We start from the raw sequence: 13,216 nt of genomic DNA, 5'->3' as shown, positions 1-13,216 counted from the left end.
CCTCTCTTTGTTTCTAGGTAAGAAGGAACCTCATACAGCTCGAGACTGAGGGGCTTCAGAGGTGTTGCTTCATTTTGCGACGCTCATGTTACAGAGTATGGTACAGCAGAGGAATAGGCCCTTCACCCTTTGAAATCTGCATCACTACTTTTTCTCTCTTTTTCCATCACATATTTAATATATTTTTAATATTCAGTGGTCACTTTAGCATGGCCAAGTGGTTAAGGCGTTGGACTAGCAATCTGAAGGTTGTAAGTTCAAGCCTCAGCCAAGGCAGCATGTTGCGTCCTTGAGCAAGGCACTTAACAACACACTGCTCTAGTCCACCCAGCTGAAAATGGGTACTGGCAAAATGCTGCAGGTTAACCTCGCGATAGACTGGCGTCCTATCTGGGGAGGAGTCTCGTACTCTCAGTCGCTTCACACCATGGAAACCAGCATAAGCACCAGTCTGATGAACCTATAAGGCTTGGGACAGACTTTAACTAACTAACAGTGGTCACTTTATTGGGTACTGCTGAAAACGTGATTATTAATGAAATATCTAATTAACCAATCACATGACAGCATCTTAATGCATAAAAGCATTTAGACATGATCAAAGAGTTTCATTTGTTGCTCAGTCCAAATATCAAAATGAGGGAGAAATGTGATCTAAGTGACTTTAATCATGGAATGATTGATGGTGCCAGATGGGGTGGTTTGAGTATCTCAGAAACTGTTGATTGCCTAGTATTTTCATGCACAATAATCTTTTAGAATTTACAGAGAATGGTGTGAAAAACAAAAAAAATCCAGTCAGAGGCTGTTCTGTGGGTGAAAACACCTCATTAATGAGTGAGGTCAGAGGAGAATGGCCAAACTGGTCCAAGTGACAGGAAGGTGACAGTAGCTCAAGTACAGTACCACTTTAGATACTGTTGAGGGGGATGACTTACCGGGGGGGGGGGGGGGAGCCACAGTGACCGGGTCTCTGGCACTGTGTCTGGTGCTGTGGCTCAGAAGAGCAGAGAGGTGAAGAGGACTGAGAGGACTGCGGTGTTGATATGAGATTACTTAGAGGAACAGAGATGAGGTTCTGTGGGCGCAATAGAGACACAGGGATGGTATATTGCCTCCCTGGTGCCAGGATCAGGGGTGTCTTGGTTCATGTCCATGGTTTTCTCAAGGGTGAAGATGAGCAATCAGAAGTCTTGGTACATATTGGCACCAGTGACATAGGTAGACAAAATGAGGAGGTCCTGAAGAGAGATTTTAAACAGCTAGGTTAAAAAGCTGAGAAACAGAACCTTCAGGATAATAACCTCTGGATTGCTGCCTGTGCCATGTGCCAGTGAGTGTAAGAATAGGATTATTTGGCAGCTGAATGTGTGGCTGAGGAACTGGTATAAGGGGCAGGGGTTCAGATTTATGGTTTATTGGGCTTTCTTCTAGGGAATGCAGGACCTGTACAAAAGGGACCGTTACCCTTGAACCTGAGGGGTCCAATATCCTTGTGGGCAGATTGGTTATAGTTGCTTGAGTGGGTTTAAGCTAACTTGGTTGGGGTATGGGAACCCGGCGTGATAGATGAGGTAGTTGGTTTACAGAGGCAGTGTGTAGTGAGACTCCTAGAAAGGAGAGGCTGATGATAGGACAAAATTGCAGTCAACAGCGTGAGTTGCAAAATAAAAGGTGGACAAAATCGAAAGGGTGAATATAGGACTAAAGATGTTATATTTGAATGTGCACAGTATACAGAATAAGGTCGATGAATTTGGAGCAGAGTTAGATACTGGCATGTGTGATGTAGTCATCACTAATCATTAAGATTATAGTTGGGAATTTAATGTTTAAGGATACACATTATATTGAAAGGATGGGCAGGAAGGCAGAGGGGTTGGTAGAACATGAAATTAAATCATTAGGAAGAGGTGACATAGGGTCAAAAGGTGTTGGATCATGGTGGATGGATCTAAGGAACTGTAAGGGTATAAACAACCTAATGGGAGTTATGCAGACCTCCAAATAGTAAGATTATAGTTGATCTACAAATTAAGAGGATGTGGTCTACAAATTAAAACGGGATATGGAACATGCATGCCAAATGGGCAGTGTTGCAGTAGTCATAGGGGATTTCAATATGCAGGTAGATTTGGTAAATTAGGTTGGTGTGGGATTCCGAGAGGGAGAATTTCTAGAATGCCCACGAGATGGCTTTTTAGAGCAGCCCATGGTTGAGCCCACTAGCTATTCTGGACTGGGTGTTGTGCAATGAACCAGAATTGATTAGAAAGCTTAAGGTGAAAGAACCCTTAGGGAAAGTGATAATAATATGATTAAATTCACCCTAAAATTTGACAAAGAGAAGCTAAAGTCAGACGTATCAGTATTACAGTGGAATAAAGGAAATTACAGAGGTGTGAGAGACGAGTTGGCTCAAGTTGATTGGAAAAAAAAAGACTGTCAGAGATGGCTGGAATTTCTGAAAACAATTTGGAAGGCATATACTTCCCAAAGAGAAAGAAGTATTCTAAAGCCAAGATGACACAACCGTGGCTAATAAGGGAAGTCAAAGCCAACATAAAAGCCAAGGAGAGGGCATATGGTAGAGCAAAAATTAGTGCAAGTTAGGGGATTGGGAAGCTTTTAAATACCAACAGAAGGCAACTAAAAAAAATCATTAAGAAGATAAAGATGGAATACAGAAGTAAACTAGCCTATAATATTAAAGAGGATACCAATAGTTTCTTCAGCTACATAAAGTATAAAAGTGAGGCAAGGGTGGACTGCTGGAAAATGATGCTGGAGAGGTAGTAATGAGGGACAGGAAATGGCAGATGAACAAAATGAGTAGTTTGCATCTTACCGTGGAAGACACTAGTAGTACGGTGGAAGTTCCAGGTGTCAGGGGTCATGAAATGTGTGAAGTTTGCACAACTAAAGAGATGATTCTTGGGAAACTGGAAGGCCTGTAGGTAGATAAGTCACTTGGACTAGATGGTGTATACCCCAGAGTTCAAGTGCAGTCTGACCAGTTCCTTATAAAATTCTATAAGAGTTCTGAAAGAGATCATGGAAGCATTAGTAATGATCTTTCAAGTATCACTAGATTCTGGAATGTTTCTGGAAGACTGGAGAATTGTAAATGTCCCTCCATTCTTCAGGAAGGGAGAGAAGCAGAAGAAAGGAAACTGTAGGCCAGTTAAGGCTGATTTATACCTGTGCATACGGGCTACGCCGTAGCCCTAATTTTCACTTCTGCATCACTTTACGCCATAGCGAGAATGCATTGTTGTGCGTCAAAATGCTGGTTGGCGGTGAGGTTTCTATGCCATTGTGTTGAGTTTCTTTGTGAGAGACATGAATGAGGAAATGCATTTCAAACATTTTCGCATGTCAGCAGGTAGATCTGATGATTTGGTTCATCTATTTCGCATCGGTGTGCAGACATGGCAGAGAAGAGGCAACTGGACATGCATAGGAGGAAATACGATGCTGCCAAGCGGACCAATCACAGTTTTTGCAGTCTGCGTTGGCACAATGTTTGAGTTACTTCTTTGGGGAGGAACACGTCACCCTGCGGCGTAGGGTGCGCAGTACCTATAGCATAGATGCGACGAAAAAGTATAAATCAGCCTTTAGTCTGACCTCAGTAGTTGGGAAGATGTTGGAGTCGATTATTAAGGATGAGTTCGCAGGGTACTTGGAGGAAGAAGAAGAAGAAGAATAGCCCTTAACTTGGCAGTGGAGTTATCGGGGCACCGTCATGATGGAGTTTCCATAGCAAGCTATTCTTGTTTTTACAAGGCTGAGTTGCTAGCACAATGCTCAACCTGACTTGGATTCGAACTTGGGAACCTTCGCTCCGGAGTCTGGCACTGATATAATTGTGCCACCAAGCAGGATAGGGTACTTGGAGTACTTGGAGGCACATGATAAAGTAGGCTGTAGTCAGTACCGTTTCCTCAAGGGAAAATCTTGCCTGACAAATCTGTTGGAATTCTTTGAAGAAATAACAAGCAAGATAGACAAAGGAAAATCGATTGATGTTGTGTACTTGGATTCTCAGAAGGCCTTTGACAAGGTGCCACACATGAGGCTGCTTAACAAGCTATGAACCCATGGTATTACAGGAAAGATTCTAGCATGGATAAAGCAGTGGCTGATTGGCAGGAAGCAAAGAGTGAGAATGAAAGGAGTCTTTTCTGGCTGGCTACCAGTAACTAATGGTGTTCCACAGGGGTCTGTGTTGGGGCTGATTCTTTTTACGTTATATGTCAATTATTTGGATGATGGGATTGATGGCTTTGTTGCAAAGTTTGCAGACAATATGAAGATAAGAGGAAGGGCAGGTATTTTTGAGGAAGTAAGGAGTCTGCAGAAGGACTTAGATTAGGATTATTGGGCAAAGAAGTGGGAGATGGAAGACAGTGTTGAGAAGTATATGGTCATGAGCTTTGGTAGAAGAAATGAAAGGGTTGATTATTTTCTAAATGGTACTTCCGAAAATATAAAAAAACTGAGATGCAAAGAGATTTGGGAGTCCTTGTATAGGATTCCCTAAAGGTTAATTTGCAGGGGTAGAGTCTGTGATGAGGAAGGTTCAATAGACAAATGTGACGTTAACATTGATTTCAAGAGGACTAGAATATAAAGGAAGGATGTAATGTTCAGACTTCATAAAGTACTGGTGAGGCCACACTTCGAGCACTGTGAGCAGTTTTAGGCCCCTTATCTCAGAAAGGATGTGATTCCAAGATTGAATGGCTTGTCATATGAAAAGGGCTTGACAGCTCTGGGCCTGTATTCACTGGAATTTGGAAGAATAAGGCGTGAGCTCATTGAAACCTATCGAATGGTGAATGGTCTTGATAGAGTGGATGTGGAGAGGATGTTTCCTATTCTGGGAAAGTCTAATACTAGAGCACACAGCCTCAGAATAGAGTGGTGTACTTTTCTAATGGAAATTAGGAGGAATTTCTTCAGCAAGAGAGTGGTGAATCTGTGTAATTCTTTGGCACAGGCAGCTGTGGAGGCCAAGTCTTTATGCATATTTAAGGGAAAGGTTGATAGTGTTTTAATTGGTCAGGACATGAAGGGATACGGGGAAAAAGCAGCAGAATGATGAAATAGCAGAGCAGACTCAATGGGCCAAATGGCCTGATTCTGCAGAAGGTTGTCATTGTGTCAGAAGGTTGTCATTTCAAGTCCTGCCACTAGAAAACAAGGCTGAAACATCGAGGTTGGCTGCAGCACTGGGAACATCCTCTACAGATGTTTTCCTGGCATCACTTCAAGAAAGTTTAGCAAAATATGGGTTCTGCAGTTGCAGGAAATCTTGAACAACACACACATAATGCAGCTGGAACCCAAAAGTATCAAAAATAATAAATGCGTCAGAAGAGGGGAAATGAGTGTGTGAGGGAGAAGGAGGAAATGAATGTGTGAGGGAGAGTGTGAGGAAGAAGGAGGGAGTGAGTGTGTGGGGGAAAATGAGTGAGTGTGTGTGTGTGAGGGAGAAGGAGGGAGTGAGTGTGTGGGGGAAAATGAGTGAGTGTGTGTGTGAGGGAGAAGGAGGGAGTGAGTGTGAGAAAGGTGGTACTGTGAGGAGGGAGTGAGTATATGTTGAACAGGGAATGGGAAAAATTGTGCGTGTGAGAGAGAGAAAATATGAGAGACAGTAAGAGGGAGTTTGGGAAAGGTGGAGAGAGGTGTGGGGGAAGGGAGAGTGAGAGGAGGGTGGCTGTACAGAGTGAAAGGCATGAGGGGGTGATAGAGGGAGGGAGAGGGAAGGAAACACTCACTCCTCACATTCCAGCGGTAGCAGTACTGCTCACTGACTGCTCTCCTGGTGATGCCGGGGTGGGGGTGTTGGTGTGAGCCTGTGTTCTCTCCCAGTCACCGGACCAGAGGTCATAAATAAGTGAAGGAAAGGGAAGGAGCCCACACTGACAAATCATTCATCAAAGCAACTACATGGTTAAACCTTTTTTATTGGGAATGATTCTTGTTCCAGTGCTACCCAAGTCGGCATTTATACTCCGATGAAATACACACTTTGCTCAAAGGGTCAGCAGCCTCTGGTAATTATGTGAGGATAAGGTTGATTTCCTGGAGCTTTACCCATGCTTTTTTCACCATCGCTTTTCCAGAGACGGATGATATTTGATTTCCAAAAAGATTTCATGTAAATTCTAACCATTAATCAGAGCTTTGCCTATTATTTACTGAGCAGCATTATGCAAGTGCATTATGCAGGAGAACTGATGTGGTTCAATATATTGATTTCTCCCTGCCAATGCCATTCCTCGGCTCAGTCCACTCTATTTCTGCTTAAAGCACATTACATGATTCTGGTAAAGGGGTCTCTGATATTTTGGTGAGGGAGGTGTTAGGTTTCCACTGGGCTGGTGAAGAGACCTTAATTGAGGTTAGGGATCAGTCAGAATCACTTTTCACTTTTTCTTGGTACACGTGACAATCATAAACCAACACCAATACCTGCATTGCACTTTTTTTTGAAGCTTTTACACCTTATTCTGTGTTGTTATTGTTTTATTTGATTCTGGCTCAATGCACTGTGTAATCATAAACACGAGATTCTGCAGGTGCTGGAGATCAGAGTAATGCACACAAAATGCTGGAGGAACTCAGCAGGTCAGGCAGCATCTATGCAATAGAATAATGAATCGATATTTTGGGCTGAGACTCTTCATCTGTAGAGTATGTGACAATAATAACCAACCAACCAGCCAGACAATTACAGTTATCACGTTGGCCAAATTTGATGGACAAACATAAAAAAAAATACAACTCAGCTGTGAAAAAGAAAGACAAAATTTGGGAAAAGTAATTTGACTTTTATTAGTTGTGCTAATTTATCTGAGTTAGCTTACCTGTTTCTGTGGGAAGTACCGGTTAAGTTACATAAATTACATCTGCCGGACGATGCTGAGGATGTTCTTCGAGTCTGTGGTGGCCAGTGCTATCATGTTTGCTGTTGTGTGCTGGGGCAGCAGGCTGAGGGGAGCAGACACCAACAGAATCAACAAACTCATTCGCAAGGCCAGTGATGTTGTGGGGGTGGAACTGGACTCTCTGACGGTGGTGTCTGAAAGGAGGATACTGTCCAAGTTGCATGCCATCTTGGACAATGTCTCCTATCCACTCCATAATGTGCTGGTTAGGCACAGGAGTACGTTCAGCCAGAGACTCATTCCACCGAGATGCAACACTGAGCGTCATAGGAAGTCATTCCTGCCTGTGGCCATCAAACTTTACAACTCCTCCCTCAGAGTGTCAGACACCCTGAGCCAATAGGCTGGTCCTGGACTAATTTCCACTTGGCATAATTTACTTATTATTATTTAATTATTTCTGGTTTTATTTTGCTATATTTCTACTCTTGGTGCAACTGTAACGAAACCCAGTTTCCCTCGGGATCAATAAAGTACGTCTGTCTGTCTGTCAATACATTTCTATATTTTAAAGTAATAGGCAGGGCAGGAAACATCTATGGAGAGAGAAACGGAACTTGTCAGAGGTCACTGACCTGAAGTGTTAACTCTGTTTTCTCCCCCACAGATGCTGCCTGACCTTCCAGGTATTACCAACAAGTTCCATTCTTATTTCAGATTTTCAGCCCCTGACTTTGCTTTAGCATTGAACTCCATGAAGTGTTTTAACTCACTGATGAGCACTTTGTTTCAGTACCCATCCTTGAGTCCTTTGCAGTTCATTGTTGCTACCCACAGACATGGGCTCCATGGTAGAAAGAGTGTGGGACTGCGTATCGTGTGGGTGGATGGAAAACTCCTGGAGTGGCTGAGAGAAACTCCTGGAAGAGCCAGATCCCAGGAGAGGGTGTGGGTCAGGCGGTATGGCCCACTGAGGAGAAGGCCTGACATTGTGAGATTAGCAATTGGTGGAAATACTCAGCAGGTCGGGAGGCACCTGTGGAGAGAAAAAGAGAAGTAATCAAAGGTCACTATCTGGGATGTGCAGTTAGTAAATTGGATTAGCATTGTCCCATGTACAGTGAAAATCTTTGTTTCACATGTCATCTGTATGATCATTTCATTAGCATTGAGGTAGTATGAAGGAAAACAGCAGAAGAATGCGAAATGTAATGTGTGTAATGGCATGTAGGCAAAAGCTTTTCACCATCACTTACAGCTTTGACAGGAGGCAAGGCCCCACCTCCAAGCTTTGCTGGGTGTTCAGGGGAGGTTCTCTGCATTATCCACAGAGCAGTGACTTTGCAGACGTGAGTTCAAAGCCAATTGGAGCTTGTGGAGTTCGGATTGTTTTCACATCTGACCCAACGTCGCTGTAGTTGTATCAACCCCAACTCTGCTGTTGGTGTCAGGATGAAACACACAGCACTGAAACAGACTCACTATTCACAATGGCCCTACAATAATTCCTTCTTATTCTCCCCACATCCCTATCATCTCCCCCCGAGATTCTTCCATTCTCCCACACAAGTGGCCGGCTTCCAACTTGCATGATATTTGGATGTGGGTGAAAACGAGATCACCCGTGCAGTCATGTGGTGAATGTACACGGACAGGTGGAAGCCCCGGTAATGCAGTGGTTGCTGTGACACTATGACAGCTCAGGCACCAGAGCTCGGAGTATGGTTCTGGCACCTTCTGTGAACACGTGGGTTTCCTTTCGATGCTCCAGTTTCTTTCCACAGTCCAAAGACATACTGGTTAATCAGTCATTGTAAATTATCCAGTGATTAGGCTAGGGTGGGTTTCTGGAGGGCGTGTTCCACGATATATGGATAAATTAAAAAAAATAAAGATACACACGCACACACACACACTCACACTCACACTCACCAGAATTATGAGGCAACGTCTCTACTAGCCGCATCGCTAGAACATTGGATAGTACAGCACAAGAACGGACCTTTTGGTCCACAATGCCTGTGCCAACCATGATAAAAACTTAAACTAAACCCAAGTGATCACATCCCTCCATTCTCTGCATGTTCTTGTGCCTTTTTAAATGCTCCTTAAACCCCTGCAGCTCTCCTACAACTCACCCCCCAGCAGCACTCCTACACCCACCCCCCAGCACCACTCCTACATCCACCCCCCAGCAGCACTCCTACACCCACCCCCCAGCAGCACTCCTACACCCACCTCCCACAGCACTCCTACACCCATCCCCCAGCACCACTCCTGTAGTCCTCTTGCTCTGCTGCCATTTCCGTGATGCTGGGTACAGTGATGGACACTGGACTTCGCCACTGAGGCACTTGCGGGAACTGTGATAGAGACTCATACACAAACAAAGTGACATTTATGAGGCTTCAGGGAGCAGCAGCACTAATCTGTCTGTGCAGTGAGAGTGTGTGTTCTGCCCTGGGTGCAGTAGAAGGAAGACAGATGGAGCTACAGTGAGACAAGGTGGAAATATCCCTGTCCTGGGGCTCATTCTGGCTGTGATGATTGACAGCTGGTTATACAGTCTTATCTACTGCAAGTAGCCCAGTGGGAAGTGATAAGGGATCCCCCTCTTTAAAGGACTGATTCTGTCCCACGCGGAGATGTGAGAGAACCAATTTTATCTACATTGCCATGCTTCACTCTCCCTCCCGTCTTCACATTTCCTGCTGGCCACCCACTTCAACTTTACTTCCCATTCCTATACCGTCAGTCCACTGTCTCCTCTACTGCTACAATGAGGTCACATTCAGGTTGATGGAGCAACATCTTATATTCTGTGTAGTCTCCATCCTGATGGCATTACATTGATCTCTCGAACTTTCAGTAATTGCCCTCCACCCCTCTCCTTCACCATTCCCCGTTCCTGTTTCCCTCTCACATCTTCTCTTCTCACCTCCTATCACCTCCATCTGGTGCACCTTCCCTTTCCCTTTCTTCCATGGTCTTCTCCCCTCTCCCATCAGATTCCCCCTTCTCCAGCCCTTTGTCTCTTTCACCAATGGAATTCCCAGCTGTTTACTCCATTCTCCATGAAGGAAATCCATCCTAATGTCCCGATTATCTGGATGCCAGATGAGCCTCTGTGGCCACCTGAGGGCCCATTGATAGACAACTCCATTGGAGAACTTCATACTTGATTCAAGTGATCACACTACAGTTTTAACAGGATGTTTGGAAAGATGGGGTGCATGGCCTTCCTCAGTCATTATTTCCCCTCTGGTCCCGTACCCCACCTTGTCTCAGTGTTATACCACATGCTAGTTAGGCTAGTATGGAGTGGGATCTTGCTGTGCATGAATAGCTGCCACATTCCTCTGTGCCCCCTCTGTGAATGTTTTTTTTTTCAATGGCTACCGTTAGGTGCTGTTGGATTCTGATATTTTTGATCCAAGGTACTTTTGGATGTCAAGAAAGAGACATAAAACTTGTTGCTATGTGGTTGTTTTATTAAGAGTTAAGAGGACTAAGGAATTGGAAACGGAGTCTAGTAGGGGAAGGGAAAGAAGCAAGACAGATGGCGGGCCAATATGCTCTGGCCTTCTTATGCTATAGATAAGTGACATTCCTTTCAAATTTGTAGGTAAGAGTTAACCAATCAGATGGCCCCTATTCAAATAACGTGATACCAAAAAAGCTTCTAGAAAGGGACAGAACGATAAACACTCGGAAACACACCGAACAATTACATGCATATTGGTGATTTAATACAGGTATTAAAAGTTAAACTGCAAAGAAAATAATAATTATGCAGTCTAATTCAACAGTGCTGTGGAATGTTTGAAGACTGTGAGGGGTAGTGTTTATCTGTAACTATATCACTGATGCTCTTGTTCTCATCCCCCTCCCTCCACCCCACTCCCCAGGTGTCTCATGCAGGTTTCCCTCAGGAACAGCCAGTTTGGGATCACTCCTTCCTGTTTCAGGGCCGAGACTGTGCCACCATCTTCACTGTGGGAGCAGCCCTCATCATCGAGTACTACTGCGTCTCCCTGGGTTTGTGGACGTGTCTCTCAGATTCAGATTTATTTATCACACGGACAGAGTATTCAGAGCAATGCACACTAGAATACAGGAAGAACTCAGCAGGTCAGGCAGCATCTCAGGAAGGGAATAAGCAGTCGACCATTTCAGACCAGGAAACTTCATTACAGAGTAGTCAGCTGGATCAAAATCTTCCTCCCGGAATCAAAGTGTCTAATACTAGAGGACGTACATAGAAGATGAGAGGGATAAATTTGAAGGAAATGTGCGGAGCAGATTCATTTTTACAGAGTGTCCTTGCTTAACTTTATTCCTGAATAACCCAGTTTATGCCCCAAGTCTGGAACCTTATAGCTGCCCCTCTCACTCGTTATCCAGGAATAATTTTACAGATTATTAGCTATAGGTAGACTCTGGGATTTAGGAGTGATTTTATTTGCTTTCACTTTGTACTGACTGCATGAGATGGCGGGCACCGTGAGGAGAGGTTGAACGAAGTTGTTTGTTTCCTGTGGAGTGGCAGGGGCAGAGGGGGAGCCAGTTAATCAGATTATGAGTAACACAGATAGACAGCTGGTAGCTATTTCCAAGGGGCAACATGCCTAATACCAGAGGGCATGTATTTAAGGGACCATGGCGGCATAGTGGTTAGTGTGACACTATTACAGCTCGGGGCATTTCAGAATTCAGTTCCAGTGCCTGTCTGTAGGGAGTCTGTATGTCCTCCTGGTGGAATGTGTGGGTTTCCCTGGGTGCTCTGGTTTCCTCCCACTGTCTAAACATGTACCGGGTAGGTTAATTGGTTGTTGTAGACTGTTCCATGATTACGTTAGGGTTAATTGGATTTGTTGGGGGTTGCTGGGGTGGCATGGCATGAAGGGCTGCAAGGGCCTACTCTGTGCTCCATCGCTAAATAAAAAATAAATGAAGCTGGGGAGGGGGATGTTCAAAGGAGACGAGTGGGGCAAGTTCTAGTAAATAATTGTGGATGCCTGGAATGTTTTGCTCCGGGTGGTTGTGGAGGCAAACATGAAAGGCATGTTTAAGAAGTTCTTGGTAAGGGAACATGAATAAGACCATACATTTGGCCCATCGAGTCTGCTCCACCATTTCATCATGGCTGATCCATATCGTCTCTCAGCCCCAATCTCTTGCCTTCTTTCCATATCCTTTATGTCCCCACTAATCAAGAATCTATCAGGTTCTGCCTTGTATACCTAAAGACTTGGCCTCTAGAGCTGCCTGAGGTAAGGAATCCACAGATCCACCGTTCTTGCTAAAGAAATTCCTCCTCATCTCTGTCCTAAATGGTCTTAGACTCTCCAACCATAGGAAACATCCTCTCCCCATGCACTCTTTTGAGGCCCTTAAACATTCGATAAGTTTCAATCAGATTCTCCACCTCCTCCCCCACCGCCCCATTCTTGTGCAGAGAATAGAGGGTTATGGATGTTGTTCAGGCAGAAAGGATTATTTAGTTCACTTTGGCTCAACATTTTGGGATAAAGGGCTTGTCTTGTGTTGCAGCATTCCACTGTTGTCCTGCATTGTGCCTTATGGTGCATTGGGCCGCATTTTTTTGCCGTTTCCTTAGCATTTGTCTGTTTCTTCACGAGGCTGAGTTGCTAGCTTGGCACTCAACCCAGCATGGAAGGAAGGCATGCAAGAGGCAGGCCAGATTTGAAACTGGGACCATTTGCCTGGAAGTCCGGTGCTGATGTCACTACGCTACAAGCCGGTAACAAGGTTCCATTATCCCCGTCTAATTCCCTTGCACACAATGTTCAGTGGCCACTTAACACTCAGGTTCTGGGTTCAGAATTGAACCCTGGGCTCTGGTGTTGTGATGTAGTGTTTGCTCCACACATTAATCATCTCTTATTGCCTGAGAATCTTGATCCATGTGGAATGAAAGAAGGGCAATGTTCCTCCACATCTATGTCATTGATGGGTGGAATCTAAAGAAGAGATTTAATTTGCAAAATATTGTTCCTCTTTAACCAGCTCCATCAGAGCACATCTGCCCCACATGAAGAGGAATCAGACACAGAAACATTTATATTATCACTAACATATATCGTGACATTTGTTGTTTTGTGGCAGCAGTTCAGTTCAATGCATCAAATATACTATGCGATAAAAATTTATACATGTATAAATTAACTTAAATAAGTAGTGCAAAAATAGGGCAAAAATAGTGAGATAGTGTTCATGGTTTCATGGGCCATTCAGAAATCTGATGGCTGAGGGTAAAAAACTGTTCCTAAAACGTTAAGGCTCAGTCTCCTCTA

The 13,216-nt window shown here is 44.3% G+C and overlaps 1 protein-coding gene across 6 annotated transcripts in view; it reads left to right on the top strand.

The window, feature by feature from the left end:
* The window catches only part of ccdc33 (coiled-coil domain containing 33), a 328,157-nt gene that overhangs the window by 160,374 nt on the left and 154,567 nt on the right, over positions 1-13,216 (top strand). For all 6 annotated transcript variants that reach the window (XM_059946622.1, XM_059946620.1, XM_059946618.1 and 3 more), the window contains exon 10: positions 10,808-10,937. In XM_059946622.1, coding sequence (XP_059802605.1) covers positions 10,808-10,937 — 130 coding nt within the window. The remainder of the gene's footprint in view (positions 1-10,807; positions 10,938-13,216) is intronic.

Source organism: Hypanus sabinus, chromosome 21 (genome assembly GCF_030144855.1).
Source record: "Hypanus sabinus isolate sHypSab1 chromosome 21, sHypSab1.hap1, whole genome shotgun sequence".
NCBI classification, from domain to species: Eukaryota; Metazoa; Chordata; class Chondrichthyes; order Myliobatiformes; family Dasyatidae; genus Hypanus; species Hypanus sabinus.
Note: the sequence above shows the minus strand (reverse complement) of the source record. Positions and strands in the feature narration are given on the sequence as shown.